Consider the following 15,743-nt stretch of genomic DNA (forward strand, 5'->3'; position numbering starts at 1 on the left):
GACTGGACCTTTGTGCAAAGTTTGGTGAGTTTTCACCCATGGGAAGTATGACTTCCTTGGAAGAAGAAGAAGAAGAAGAAGAAGAAAGAATTCCTAGGAATACAATAGGTTCCCGGCAGCTTAGCTGCCCGGACCCTAATTAACGATGCTGCGTGAGATCCATCGTACGATGGATCGTACGAGCGTGGATCCATCGTTATCGGGAAACGGGGCCCTGAGCTCTTTAATCCCAAGTTTACTTTGATGTTGCTCATCCGTGTCTGGGCCTATGACCTCCTCTTCCCCAGACATCATCTCGGTTATTTGTTTCGTCTTATAAATAATTATTCCTTCCTATGTCGCATCAACATACAAATAAACAGCGTCTTAATTTCTTTAATTCGTTTCATTCTTGCCGTCTGTTTATTCGTTCCTATACATATGTCGCATCAACATACAAATAAACAGCGTCTTCATTTAATCACTTCGTTTCATTCTTGCTGTCTGTTCAGTGTTGCGCACATAATTTATTCATTTGGAGGATCGTCATTATTTTGTAGATTTATTGCAGGTTATGCTTGGTTACTGAAGTCTTTAGTTTGTCATATGCAATATTCTTAAGAGTGTCCACGTTGAATGAACACGTCGGGATCTCAATGATCCGCTTCGGTATGATTTTTCCTGCGATCACGCAATTTCTATTGTCCATTCAAACATTTCAAAGTCTTTTCTAATGTCTGATCGTACCTTGGTTGAAGACAATATAAATCGCCAGGTTACTCATAAAGAAAGCAAGTAAATGCTGAACGCAGTCCAATGTATTTCCAAGCATTGATCGAAAATGTAATCCACAAGTTTTCTTTGTCCGACGTTTCGGAGGGCAATTTTTCAACTTAATATAGTGGCAGCTTTTCAGCGGCCGCTTCTGGGAGACGAATAAATCCGGACAACGCGCGTCTTAATTATAGATCGATTTATTTGTTCCCTTCTTGATAAATACAAACAAAAGGATGTCCCTATCGCATTCACGCGGTTGAAAAATTGTTTGCCACTTCCGCCCCCCCTGGTCATAGGTAACCCATCCATATATTAGACATCTGCCAGTCATAACGTCAGACGTCTCGGTCAATTGGCCAGACAGAACACGGCAGTCAATCAGTTTTCAAACATAGAATTAAGTAATCGTAAACCATAATTCACCGTACTATTAAACCATATTTCATAAACTTAAATATTTATAATTATTTCAATAGTGTTATCAATCTTAATCACTCAAATTAATTTGCAAACATAAATATCCAAAATGGCTCCAACACTATATGACTGAGAATTTGTTGTCGGAATGTATGTGATCTGATGAAGGCCTTTGTAGGCCGAAAGTTATCACCTATCATCATTAAAACAGTCTTATTATTTTAACACTTCAACACTTTTCTTACTGTGGCAGAACCCATCATTTCATCATTTCTAAAGAGTCTGCCTTCGGCCCATTGTATCAGGTCATAGAGTTAGCAGCTTATGGCCCCTCACACCCACCGGATGAGGAAGCTAGTTCAGCAGAACTACTCTGCCCGGTGAGAGCCTCGAGATGTTACATACAGGAAACTTTTAGTCTGATGACCTGTTTTTATGCTACGGGGGCCCGAGGAAGGGGCAAGCACTGTCCAGACAGAGGCTTTCCAAGTGGGTGGTGGAGGTTAATGAGGAGGCATAAAAGTCAAGAGGACTGCCTTTGCCTCTAAACATCAGAGGCCATTCCACCAGGAGTGTCTCCACTTCCTGGGCAGCACTACGAGGAGTGCCTCTAAGTGAGATTGGAGCAGCGGCCTCCTGGGTTTCAGTGTGCACCTTTGCCCGATTTTACTGGGTCAACATAGCTGCTGGCCACGCAGTGGTCCCCAGCCCGCTGTTCTTCAGGAACCCTCAGGCCCTTCCTAATAGGTGGGTACAGGATTCCTCATGACTACGTTGTTAATAGTCATCCAGTGTTAAGCACTGCCTCTGGCAGTCAGTAAGAATGAAATAGAAAGAAAGTTACGTATGTAACTACGGTTCTATAAATTCTGGATGACCGCTGGAGTTCTCGGTCACTCAGAATCTTGCGAGAAGATTCTGAAGGGACATCTTTGAGAGTGACGTGGGCTTATATAGACGGGCGGCCTGACGTCATCCCCGGTCACATGTGACTTTGTTGATATTAAATACTTGACCTGCGCATACGCGATGGATAACATCCAATGTTAAGCACTGCCTCTGGCGGTCATCCAGAACTCATAGAAGCGTAGTTACATACGTAACTTTCGTTTTATAACCAGTGGTGCCAGTGGTAAATTGTATTGCTTTTTAAATTGTTTCCTTTCCCCACCTGGCTGGACACTAAATGCTAAACTGTTGCTACTCTGCTTTCTGACCATGGGTAAGTGAATCGGAATTAGTAAAATCAAGGAAATCCAATGGTCCAGTTGCGCAAAAAAGAACATCTTGAATCGTCTTTGATTTCAAAGCAGATGTAGATGTAAGGTAAAAGTTAAGGTTAAGCCACTAAAGCCAGTAGCCTAGTGCTACCCATGCTAACACAAACGTGAAGCTTTTCCAAAACTTAAAAACGTAAAAATCGAAGTAATATTTATATATAGCTTTCAGTTGTCACCCTACCATTCTAAATGTAAAACTGACGTTTACAAATATGCAATGATGCAATAACAATCAAACAAGTACTTGGGTATGTGTTTTCATTTATATTTACCATTCAATATCGCAATCGCTGATGTCAGTCCCATAGAAGAACAGGACAGTGTCGCGTGTTTTGGAACTATGCAGGCTTATGTGAACGACGTGAGTGTCTCAACTCTTCTCTCTCTATGGCTCTGGGGAAAACCACGCTGAGGTCCCCACCTTACAGCAAACCGACTGTAGAGAGAAAAAGGGGAAAATGTCGGGGTCTAGGGGACTGGTACACGAGGCCGTACATGCGGTAATGTGCGACCAGTCCCCAGCCCGCTCATGAAGCACATGGGGTTGCCGCATGGAGGCGGACGAACACGGGCTATACTACACCGCACTTCAACCACTAGGCTGAAGGGAGGGCAAGGGAGCTTGACAATTCTACACGTGGTTGTGTAGTGTGAATGTGAAGTGTGAATTTATAGCTTTCCATAATTGAGATATATAACATATATATCATATTATGTGTGGAAAGAAAGATAAAGCAGGTCGGTCCTTCCACGGTCTGGTCCCCCTCGGTAGCGATGATGGCGGCTTTGGAGAATCTTTTCCACGTCGTCTGGCTGGAAACTGTCATGGCCGAAAGGCAAAGGAGAGCAGGTTATGCTCCAGCATTCAGTGAGGCACAGACACACGTCTGTCCCAGAGACCGGCGAGCTGTTTGGGGTCGGTGGGAGGCAGCGGCTCTACGTTCGGACGCCATCCGGCGTCTGGACAGAAGACCACTTTTAGGGCTGACTGCAAGCAAGGTATCCCCCTCACTTGAGTGGTTTCCCTCCACCTTGTTAAGTCTTCTATGATGCCGACTTCACTGGCACCGTCAAAGCGACCGGCGTCACTCCGCCGGTGTGCTGCTGGAAGAGCCACCGGGCAGGAGGAGCAGAGAGGCCTTACCTCTGTGGGCTCCATCGCACCGCCGGGCAGGAGGAGCAGAGAGGCCTTACCTCTGTGGGCTCCATCACAACCCCGGGCAGGAGGAGCAGAGAGGCCTTACCTCTGTGGGCTCTGTCACACCGCTGGGCAGGAGGAGCAGAGAGGCCTTACCTCTGTGGGCTCTGTCACACCGCCGGGCAGGAGGAGCAGAGAGGCCTTACCTCTGTGGGCTCCATCACAACCCCGGGCAGGAGGAGCAGAGAGGCCTTACCTCTGTGGGCTCCATCACACCGCCGGGCAGGAGGAGCAGAGAGGCCTTACCTCTGTGGGCTCCGTCACACCACCGGGCAGGAGGAGCAGAGAGGCCTTACCTCTGTGGGCTCCATCACAACCCCGGGCAGGAGGAGCAGAGAGGCCTTACCTCTGTGGGCTCTGTCACACCGCTGGGCAGGAGGAGCAGAGAGGCCTTACCTCTGTGGGCTCTGTCACACCGCCGGGCAGGAGGAGCAGAGAGGCCTTACCTCTGTGGGCTCCATCACAACCCCGGGCAGGAGGAGCAGAGAGGCCTTACCTCTGTGGGCTCCGTCACGCCGCTGCTGCGTTTCTTCATCGTAGATAGTTGAAGTTGTTCACTGGTTCAGCAATTACTGAAAGAAAGGGAGGACGAACGCTGCTGTGCGCCACGTTATATACATGGTGCCGTGGTGAATGTGCGCGGTGCCCACGTTGATTGTTGCATAGTTTAAATTTTCAGTGCGCATGCGCACGGGACAAGCCCATAAGGCAAAGCCCACACGGCGTACCCTACACAAAATAGAACAACACCTGCTCTTTGTATCGTTTGACTTCCAAACTCTTCAATAAACTGGTTTAAACATCATCACCCGTGTCCTGGTCATTCGGGGAGCCCAGTAAAGCCACCTAGGCTACGTGTGGCAGGGAAGACTGAAAACAAAGCAGAACACAGCAGAACACACGTTTGGGAAATAATGAATGTCAGTTGATGGCAAAAAGCCCTAAAATGATGTCTGATTTACATCTCAACAGACAAGGTTAAAGGTGACATATACCACCAGGTGTCAGCCATGACAAGTGGACGTGTCCACCTAGATGTGTGCTGGATAGATCAGTCTACCAGCCTACCCAGTCGACTGTAGCAAACGTTGCTCATCTATCCAGCACACATCTAGGTCACGCCCACTTGTGATGTCAGAAGAGGCCGATTTTCAAAACGGCTTGTAACGGCTAATCACACTCACACCTAACAATGAACAACAATTAACAAAGAACCATCCTCCCTTAGAGGCCCATCCTCTAAGGGAGGATATTTGTATAACACCCAAAGAAGGTTAGAAGGTCAAGTAATGTGGGTGGTGCATGACGGAGGAATGAGGAAGCACAAGTAACAGAATGGCATACTTGATTAAATAGTACATTATTTATCTGAACGGGTTGTGATCGTTGTCAGAGTGGAACATACCAACAACACTGGAACATATTGTTGGAATGTTCAAGAAGAGAAATCAGATCAATATTAAAAGAAGATTTGAGAGGTGAAGGGGTCATGAGTTTAAAATATATTTTTATCAGGGGATGAATGCTTAAATTTCGTTTTTCGGAAATTGAAATTATAGTTAGTTAGTTGTATTTGTTGGGTTCTATGAGAAGTCGGTTGCCTGATTTATGCTCCGGTTCCCACGGTGGCGGTGTTGCACCAAGAAGTGGATAAAAACCCTAAAAGAAGAAAGATCCTACAGGGGGCGCTGTTTCGACGAAGTTCATGAAAAAGTATGGACGTACATGATCCACCTTCAACTCACCCCAAATCTCCCCCAATGTTGGCAGGGTGTTTTCTGGTGCTTTGGTGCGTCTTATGTGCCTGAAAATAAAAATGTCAATGAATGCCCTTGATTTCATTGCTCATCTTTTTCATACATTTTCAGTCATTCTCGGTGTGTATTGGATATTAGAAAGTCCTTCACATACTCTGGTGAGGCTGGCCGGTGAACGTGACGTCTCAGACGGGGCGGTGCTGCACAACGCTCGGCTTCCCTTCATGCGCCGCTGACAGCAGCAGTCTCCGCCAGACGTCCTCATCCACATACCCTCACCCACACAAGGTCCGCGTTAACAGGCCGTCTCTGCAGCTCCGGTGAAGGCTCGGTGAGTATGCTGTTCCCTGTTTGAACCGACGCTCCTTCATGGAGGCGATGCGTCACCGCAGGTCTCCGAGGTCGGAGCGTAAACATGGCCGGAGGTTCCTGGTAGGAGCACACCGCTAACTAAACATCCGTAAAGGCAGACATGCGGTTCACAGTTCACCCGACGCACTTCCACCTGTATTGTGACATTACCTGACGTCAGTAGGACCTGTAGTGAGGACCTAGAGAGTCTAGGACCAGTGTCTGGAGAGGTACTGGCATCGCTGGTCTCCAGCCCGGTGCTCAGTCCTCTCTGTATCTCATCCAGATTTAACCTTAAAAAGGCCCGAGGAATCATTTATTGTCTATTCATAATGTTTTAGAATACAACTCTGCATCGTCTGCAGTCTGGCGTTGTATTGTATTAGCCATACCTATCCGGTTCAAGTTTAAGTAAAGGTCATCCACTAAAGAAAGCGGACTGATGGTCCTGTACTGTGCATGACAGGTCCTGGTCAATGTGTATTAAGTGGATTATTCTGGTTATTTTACAACTGCACCGGTGGTCCTTCAGCACCGCAGTGAAGGTCAACGTCTACTGTCCCTGAACGGGAACATAATGGAATAACAGCTCTACGACATGAAGTGAAATACTTAATATTGTGGCGAATGAACATCTCGTTGTGCCTGTTGACCCAGTTCTGCCCAGGCCACGTGGTAAATGACCAAAATACTGTCAATATCAAACCCAATATGCGTCCCATGTCCTTCTATACGCGGCGCTACGTTTGATGATGTGGTTTGTATGGTATTAATTAAAGCTACATTGTGTTGAAATACAACAAAACACAGTGAGGTGCTGGGCTGGATGTTATTACACGTTTGAAGGTGGGCTAAGGTAGGTTAGGTCAGGTCCCTTAACGTATATATTCCATGAAGAGGGAAGATATGAGAGTTTGCCGGGTTTTCTCAAGGCTGTGTGTGTGTGTGTGTGTGTGTGTGTGTGTGTGTGTGTGCGCGACCTTTCCCCTAGTTCCATTCTGCGCATGCAGATCACGTGACGCGACAGACGCCCCGCTCGGGGAGGGAGAGGAGCTTTTTTGCTCAGATGTGTATGGAGAACTATTAGATCACTTTTCATTTTCTACGCATACAGAATTTGCCACAGGCTTTTCGGGCGTACATTTTCCGTATTTTCCCGAAGGCTGTTTGGTTGGAGAGATGCTCTGTACTGGCATGGTGCAGAATGTGCAGTGCTGAAATCTAGTTTGGGTTGACATTTCTCTATAACAGGTGCGGTGCTTGCGACAGCAATGATGGATTTATTTTAAACTTACGCTGTTATTTTTACCTTGTATGTTAATGAATGTTTTGTTTTTATAATCAGATTGACATATATACATATATGATATTTTCACATCATTCAGAGCGTAAACTGACCTGCTTCTACTAAGGAATAGATACGTCCCGAGTTTAACCTGTGTTTGGTGTGTCAAGATGGTTAAATTCCCTTGCTTCTCGAACCAAATCAACCACCCAGTAACTCCCCTTATATGTTTCTAATATGTTGTGTTGACAGCGTTTGTGTGTAAATACCACATACAAACAGACACACAAACAAAATTAAAAACTGACCACATTTGTTGGTCTGTGTTTTTTATTTTGTTTTATTCATTTATAACATTTATACCACTACTATCCAGTTTATACTCTCGACATTTGACCAATTGCAGTTCCCGCATAGACAAGATCATGACATGCCGTGGCGTCATGGTAACCAAACCAGTCGATGCAGTCTGATCTAGAAGTGCATCTTCTCACGGAAACCTCTGTGGCTGCAGCTGTGATCTACTCCCCTGAATGCGTGTGTTGACATAGAAAAATGTGTTGCATGTCACACAAAATGTGATTCCATCAAATTACTTTTTATTAAATCTCTTAGCAAAGTTAATGTTGCTTGACGCCATATTTGCCTCCCAGAAGTTCTGCACCCTAATCAGTGGTCTATGTTAACATACCATAACACAACCCGTAGTGCGATAATCCCAAACTCTCAGTGGTGCAACAACGTCACACGGGAGTGTGGACGTTGGACCCGCACTCCCTGAGAGAGACCTTGAAGAGTGTGTACTGCGTAACACTGTGTAACACTCCGATAGCGCCTGATACCAGTACATGCAGAACAGGTGGAACATGCAATGAGAAAACCCTGGCCTGCTTCAGATGATCTGTCTCTATTTTTAGGCCTGGACAGCTTGCCTTACATTTGCAACTGCCAGAAAACGTCCCGTCTTTTATTTTCAATTCAAAAGTGTACAATTTGACTTTGTGCTGCAAAAATGATCCCTAAATGTAGTTGTTTACATGAATAATAGGTGTGTTTGTTGGTATTGACATGGTTTGGTACGCTATGTAGTTACATGGCCTATCTCTTGGCAGTAATGATCAGGGGTATGTCGTCTCCTCAACAGTGACCCCCAGCAGCAGTAGCCCACCATGGCAGAAGCTCACCAGGCTGTGGCCTTCCAGTTCACGGTCACCCCGGACGGGATCGACCTCCAGCTGTGCCATGAGGCCCTGCGACAGATCTACCTCTCTGGCCTCCACTCCTGGAAGAAGCGGTTCATCCGCTTCAAGGTGAGCCGGACTCCAACCTCCCACACACCGTCATACACAAACCCAAAGGGACTGTGTCCGACTGTCTCTTTGACGTTGTACACTGTGCTGTGTTTCTGTTAGAAAAAACTCAACAACGGTGTCGCTCTATAAACAAGATCTACACCTCAAAGCCAGCGTGCATAACAAAAAGATAATGTCATGTCTGCTATGTCCATATATGGCACTGTCCTGGATTAAGACTTTACAGACACAAGGGGGCAACTAGAATACAACATTGGTGTGCTTCAACACAAGTGCTTTCACTTTCTGCTTCACTACTGTATTTAAAAAAAAAATAAAGCCTCTGCTTGTATCCTGATTGAACTAATAATAATAATAATAATACAGTCTCAAAGCACCTTATATGTTTTATCTGTTCACTTGCACCTTATATTTCTACTTTCTACTTTGCACTACAATTATGCTGCTTATTTATACATTTTTTATATTACATTTTATATTGCTTCTTTTTCATATATATGTCAAGGTTGTTTCTCTTTATTTGTGTTATTACTGTGTGTAATGCTGCTGCTACACTGCAATTTCCCAGCTTGGGATCAATAAAGTAAATCTATCTATCTATCTATCTATTCCACAAACCAAATTTCTCCCTGCAGCCTAATTTCCGGAGCATCTTATTGGTAGATTATGCAAACACAAAGACTTCAAAGAAAATAATCAAGGCCTAAAAAGTTCCTAATGCCGGGACAATATAAAGTAGATATGCTCATTTACATTAGAGGTTTGCGAGTAAAAGATAACCTTGTAAAGAAATAATCATCTGCATCACTTCACGACAAGGAAGACCGTTTTCCTCAATGTGCTCTCGGCCAATAACCAGAATCAAAGCCACTGTGTCTCAATGAATTCCTTGCAAAATAATGGAGGCCTTGTTTTCTAAATCTGTCAAGTTCAGGGTTTTACTAAAGTTTGAATCTGCAGTATTAGTACTCACAGACGCTCACTCAACCATCAGTAGACTGGCAGCACAGTGTGGTCGCGGCCCCCGAAGAACATTGTACCATTTAAACTATTTGGTTACCGTTTCATGCCAGCATTGGGCATACATGTCAATATTTGGGTCGGGGCAAAGACGCGTAATAAGAGGCCATTTATACTACGGAGCGGCTTATTAATGGTATTTTGAAACGTAGAACCTCATTTTACCAATCCTGAGGTAATCCTGTCATCTTTTGGTTTTAAAGGGTATTTTTATTATTTTATAGCCCATCAGTTACTGTGATCAGTAACTTTAGGCATATTTACCAGCTTGGCAGTGTAAATATTGGCACACCCTGCAATTTCACTGTCTTGCTTGTGTAAAACCGAGGGGGTATATTCCGCCTTCGTCAAGGAGCCGGCTTTCTTGGTTCATCGGAGTAGGCCCCTGCCAACTCCAATGAACGAAAGCCTTGTAAAGAAAGTTCCTTTCTCATAGATCGAAAGTTACAGATGTAACTAATGGTTCTATGAATCCTGGATGACCGCCAGAGGCGGTGCTTAAAGCACTGGATATATCCACCTCGCGCATGCGCATTTCGAGTACCTAATACCAACGTAGTCACCTGTGACACCGGGAAGGCTATAACTTCCGGTGTCGTTAGAGGATCTGTTCCTAGAATCTTCTCGCGAAAACACAAGGATTCTGTAGTGACTAGAAGCTCTGGCAGTCATCCAAGATTCATAGAACCGTAGTTACATCTGTAACTTTCATTCTATTTCATCCTTACTGACTGCCAGAGGCGGTGCTTAAAGCACTGGATGACAATACCAACAAGGTCACGAAGAATCCAACACCCACCTCACTCATTGGAGGCAGCAGAGCTTGGACGTAGGGCCGCACCCATTGGATAGGGGGCGGCGACGTTGACCCGGTAGAACCTTGTGAATGTTCCAGGCGTTGTCCACGATGCCGCAGCACAGATAGCCTCCAGGGGCACCCCTCTTAGTGCAGCCCATGAAGTTGCAACGCTTCTGGTGGAGTGGCACCTCAACCCAGATGGCGGGGGGCGGCCACTGGCCCCATAGGCATGTGTAATGGCGTCGACAACCCAGTGGGACAGTCGCTGTTTGGAGAGAGCACAACCTCTGTTAGGGCCATCGTGACACACAAACAATTGCTCTGACTGTCGTATACTGGCATTAGCAGCAATGTAGGCCTTAAGCGCCCGTACCGGGCAGAGCAGCTCAGATCTACCCTCCTCAGATGGGGAGTCAAAACGAGCGAGCTGGATAGGCTGGTTGAGATGGGTGCGTGAAAGCACCTTGGGCAGGAATGCCACATTCGGCCATAAGACTACACCCGAGCCATCAGGGTTCCAACGCCGGCATGTATCTGCCACGGATAGGGCCTGCAACTCCCCGACCCGCTTCGCGGAGGTAATGGCAAGCAGGAAAGCCACCTTCATGGACAGCCACTTTAACCCTACCTGGGTCAAGGGCTCAAACGGAGGTAATGACATGGCCTCCAGCACCAGGGGCAGATCCCATGCTGGGGCCCTCAGGGTCCTAGGGGGACGCAGCCACAGAGCCTCTCTAAGAAAGAGGGACACCAACCTGTGGCACCCCACTGTGGCTCCGTCAACCCTTTCATGCTGGGAAGAAATAGCAGCCACATAGACCCTCAGGGTGGAATGAGCACGACCACTATCGAGGAGGGACAGCAGGAACTCCAGAACGGTGGCCACGGCGCAACGTGCTGGGTCCACTGCCTTCCCCTTACACCAGTCAGAGAACAGCTTAGACTCCACAGACTGGCCACAGACTCTGTGGCCAGTCGTGAGACAAGGCGTCCTGTCCGAGGGGGCTGGTCACCTCCGTCCAGGAGAACCAGAGGGGGCAGTGAGCAGATTCCTCTGAGGCGAAGAGGTCCACTTCCGCCCTGCCAAAGAGACCCCATATCACCTCCACCACCTCCGGGTGAAGCCGCTATTCCCCCGGTGGGGGCTTCTGTCGCGACAGGAAGTCTGCGACCTGATTCCGCTCCCCTGGGATGAAGACTGCCCGCGCGCTGGCCAGGCGGGGATATGCCCAGGTCAACAGGCTCCGAGATACCCGGAGTAGCGTTGTAGACCGTGTTCCCCCTTGGTGGTTTATTTGGGCAACAGTGGACTTGTTGTCTGATCGAACCAGCACGTGCTTGCCTTTCAGTTGGGGCAGAAAGTGGTTGAGTGCTAGTTGCACTGAGCTCTAGCACGTTGATATGCGCATTGTTCTGGGCCGGTCACTGCCCCTGGGCAGTCCTGCCCTGCCACACCGCTCCCCATTCCGAGAGGCAAGCGTCTGTTGTGACCAACTCCCGACGGGACAGGATGGCGCCCATGGGTACACCAGCCGACAGATATGGCCTCTTTCTCCATGGGGACAGAGAGAGGAGGCATCACTGCAACACCCTGACCTTCCGGTGCCTGTGCCACTTGGGGTCCAGGTGGAGGCTGTTTAGCCATATCTACAGTGGCCACAGGGACAGCAAGCCGAGAGGCACCACAGCTGAGGCAGCTGTAAGTTCGCTCAGGAGCTGGAGGAATTGGATGAACGGTACCATCCTGCCACACTCGAGGGGAAGAGGGGGAGGCAGAGGAGGATGTCGTTGACCAGCCGTGGTGACAGATACGTCCTCATGGCGTCTGAGTCCAGGACCATCCCCAGGTATGTGACCTGCTGAGATGGGTTCAGGTGACTTTTCAGGAGATTCACCGTCAGGCCCAGCCAGGCCGCGTGCTGAAGTAGCTGAGGTGCTGATGGTGTTATTCAATCGGAACGTGGAAGTATGCATCCTTCAAGTCTACGGTGGTGAACCACTCGCCCCTGGTAACCACCCGCAGTGTGTCTGATGCGGTGAGCATGTGAAAAGGTAATATCTTCAGGAACTTGTTGAGTCGAGAAGGTCGAGAATGGGACTGAATCCGCCATCTTTCTTTGCCATGAGAAAATATCTCGAGTAGAAGCCTCTGGGGTGCAGCAGAGGATCCACTGGCTCGATAGCTCCCTTGGCCAGGAGGGCGGACAACTCCTGGCTCAGGGCTAAGGCCTTCGCCGGATCGCTGACGATAGTCATTTTGACCCGGCTGAAGGCTAGGGGCCGGCGTCGGAACTGCAATTCGTACCCGAGAGCTGTCAGCTCAGCTCAGCTCCTTCTCCAACATCACACAGGAAGAGGTGCCACTTGCCTGGAGGAGATAGAGGCATGGATGAAGCTCAACTTTCTTCAATTAAACAGCTCTAAAACAGAAGCCATACTCATCGGCACACCACATCAGCTCCGCTCCTCCCATATCACCAATATCACTTTCTCTGGCCAAAACATCCCCCTTTCCACATCTGTCACCAACCTGGGTGTTAAAATGGACCAGCAACTGAACTATGATACCCACATCAATCACCTCCGCAAGAACGCATTCTACCACCTCAAAAACATTGCCAAACTCCGGCCTACACTCACCCTGGCAGATGCAGAGAAGCTAGTCCATGCCTTTGTCTCCTCCAGGTTAGATTACTGCAATGCACTCATCGGGATCTCTGGCAGGAGCATCCAGAAGCTCCAATACATACAAAACAGCGCTGCCAGGATCCTGATGAGGGTGCGCAAATATGAACACATCACCCCCATCCTCAAATCCCTTCATTGGCTCCCTGTCACAATCAGAATTGAATTCAAGGTCTCCCTCCTCACCCACCAGTGCATCCACGGACATGCCCCACCCTACCTCCAGGAGCTCCTCATCCCCCAGACCACCTCACGCACCCTTTGCTCTGCATCAACACACACCCTCAGACCACCTAAAACCAAGCTCCGCACCATGGGCGATCGGGCTTTCTCCGCTGCTTCCCCGAGACTATGGAATGCCCTCCCTGACCACCTGAAGGCCCCACAGACTACAGCAGTTTTCAAACGAAACCTTAAGACTTACCTTTTTAAAAAAGCCTTTTGCTAATTTTTCTTTTACTGTATATGTATTATGTTTTAACAACCCCTTTTTTTCCCTCTTAAACTCTGTAGCACTTTGAGATTTTCGAATGTAAAGTGCTCAACAAATAAAATGTATTATTATTATTATTATTATTATTACTCTTGGGTTAAGGTGGAAACTACCCAAGGGTCTGAAGTACAGGCAGCCCAGTAACTGAGCTGTTGCTGGAAAAGCAGCCGACGACCGACCCCATGGGCCTAGCGCCTGCCCCCTCGGCCTCCTGAGGCTCTGGGGGGGCGTCGGTTAGGCTGTGAGGCACGCGGCTGCCAGGGAGGTGGGCGCTCGGGGGCCCGAAACCCCTCGGGCTGTTGAGCAGACGTCCGTAGGCCACCAGGGTAATCCGGTTGGGAGCGCTGGTGGACAGCCAAGGGGCCCCTAGGCCTGCTAGGAGCGGACATGCTCCTGTGGAGCCCCAATAGCTCCTGTCTGGTCTGCCTTGCTCGGGCAGCCCTCTCCAGTGCCTCCAGGGCAGCTGCCCCAAAAAGCTCCCCTGGGTCCACTGGCACCGCACGGAGGACCTTCCTGCATGTCTCTGTCAGGGGTGACTGAGCCAGCCAAACTTGGCGGCGAGTTTGAACAAGGGTGGACATTGTGCACCCCAACTCCCTTGACATAAGGGCAAACGCTTGCAGTGAAGCATCGCTCAGACTCTGCAGTAACGGCTCGACCTGAGCCTGCTGCAGGGAGGTTGAAAGGCCCAGCAGTAGGTGGGAGAGGGAGTTGCCAATGCGACCCATGCGTGCTGCCAAATCATAGGCCTTAGACAGAAGGTCGCGTGGAGCTCCTTCACGTATTCCTCTGAAGGGGGAACGGTGAATGTTGATGGAGCAGGGTTGCGCCTGAAGAAGGCGCTGGCCTGACCCGGGTCCGTCTGCAATGTGTGAGAGGCGTCGTCTTCAGTATTAACTTCGTTAAAGAAGTTAGCCGAAGCCGCAAGTGACGGCATCGTCCAACGAAGGCACATCCTCCAAGGGAGGGTCAGGCTGTAGTCCAGCCAGCCCCCGACCAGTCCCAGGCTGAAGGGCCAGGAGGAGCGACTTCATCTGCTCCATGTCAGACGCCAATTGGTCCACCTTGGAGGACAGCCCGCCCCTCGCCTTCTTTTTGGGGGGGGCACCCTTAGCCGCAGCTCCGTCGTGCCGGAGCCAAGAGCGCAGATTTTGGGGGAGACCGGTTAAGGCAGAGGGGTCGACAGCTATTGCCCGCTGCTCCATCCCTGCTAGCCTAGCCAGTCTGAGTGCCCACGGCAGGAGGCTGCAATTCATGCAGGCACTGACAGTGAGGCCCTCCCTCAAATACTCGAGGCCGAGGCAAGGAGGGCAGCTGTCATGACCATCCTCGGGCTCCAGGGGAGCCGTGCAGGCGACACATAGGTGGGCCATTACGGCAGCCCAACAATCATGTCACCGGAAGCACTTCTCAGTAAACGGAAAATCAATTAGCCTGAGCGTGAGCGCTGCTGCTAAAAGTAAATAGAAAAGCCAAAAAAAGGCAGCGTTACCGGGAGCGGGAGCGAGAGCACTGCCTTCACCTGTAACTAACAAATAGTAATTAGCTTGAGCGTAAGCGCTGCTGCTAAACAGAAAAACAAATTAAAAGATGTTACTGGGAGCGGGGGCGAGAGCACTGCCTTCACCGGTAAGTTCTGAAAAGTAGATGGTGGTTAGAACAGAGCAAAGCTAACGGCTAACACACCAAACAATAAGGGAGCAGTGAGGCCAACGTGTGCTGCGAGCGGGAGCGAACGCACTGCCTTCACCAACAAGCGCCGACCACCTACCTGTGTCCCTCTTCAGACTTGTAACCAGCTAGCCACAGCCTCTGGAGGACGGGTTGTCCGCGGCTCCGATGATTGTCGCGAGGCTGCACGTAGCTTGCTGTAAGTATGTAAATTATCCTTTTTTCTCAAAGTCCAAAAACGGTACTTGCTCCTTAGCGAGAAGATGAAAAGGAACAGATCCTCTAACGACACCGGAAGTTATAGCCTTCCCGGTGTCACGTGGGGGTCACAGGTGACTATGTTGGTATTAGGTACTCGAAATGCGCATGCGCGAGGTGGATATATCCAGTGCTTTAAGCACCGCCTCTGGCGGTCAGTAAGGATGAAATAGAACCCACCATCTCTCCCAGTCTTCTTTAAAAGCAACTGCATCACAAGATTTCACCGTCTCTCCAGTTAGAACTACTCATGTAGATGTCGCTGCGTTGTCTGTGTTGTAGAGACAACGCAGCAACACCTCTACCCAAGTCCCGCCCTGGTACCACTATGCCGTCTAATCGCATTTACATGAAAATGCAGTGTTAACACGCGGGCCATGCCAAGAAAGAGGCGAGTATAAGACTGGTATATCATCTCCCGCATGGACTACTGCAACTCGCTCCTAGCTGGACTCCCGGT

General features: G+C 48.9%; 1 protein-coding gene and 1 long non-coding RNA gene across 6 annotated transcripts in view; one reads left to right on the forward strand and one right to left on the reverse strand.

The window, feature by feature from the left end:
• Positions 1–1,059: 1,059 nt before the first annotated feature.
• Positions 1,060–5,701, reverse strand: LOC311357654. Of its 2 annotated transcripts, XR_014637882.1 has the most exons (4): positions 5,563–5,701; positions 5,397–5,455; positions 4,402–4,521; positions 1,060–4,223 (listed from the first exon to the last, which is right to left on the reverse strand). It is a non-coding gene; the product is annotated as an uncharacterized lncRNA (long non-coding RNA). The 2 variants fall into 2 exon arrangements; XR_014637883.1 differs by having other exon boundaries at positions 1,060–4,521.
• The window catches only part of cpt1ab (carnitine palmitoyltransferase 1Ab (liver)), a 40,228-nt gene continuing 30,077 nt past the window's right edge, over positions 5,593–15,743 (forward strand). The window contains exons 1-2 of one of the 4 annotated variants that reach the window (XM_084477668.1): positions 5,593–5,739; positions 8,189–8,354. In XM_084477668.1, coding sequence (XP_084333794.1) covers positions 8,214–8,354 — 141 coding nt within the window. In that variant the 5' untranslated portion in view covers positions 5,593–5,739; positions 8,189–8,213. Of the gene's footprint in view, positions 5,740–6,860; positions 7,011–8,188; positions 8,355–15,141; positions 15,225–15,743 lie in introns of those variants that run through there. The other 3 variants (XM_084477665.1, XM_084477666.1, XM_084477667.1) reach the window with 3 other exon arrangements.

This window comes from Micromesistius poutassou (assembly GCF_964030765.1).
Source record: "Micromesistius poutassou genome assembly, chromosome: 13".
Taxonomy (NCBI): domain Eukaryota; kingdom Metazoa; phylum Chordata; class Actinopteri; order Gadiformes; family Gadidae; genus Micromesistius; species Micromesistius poutassou.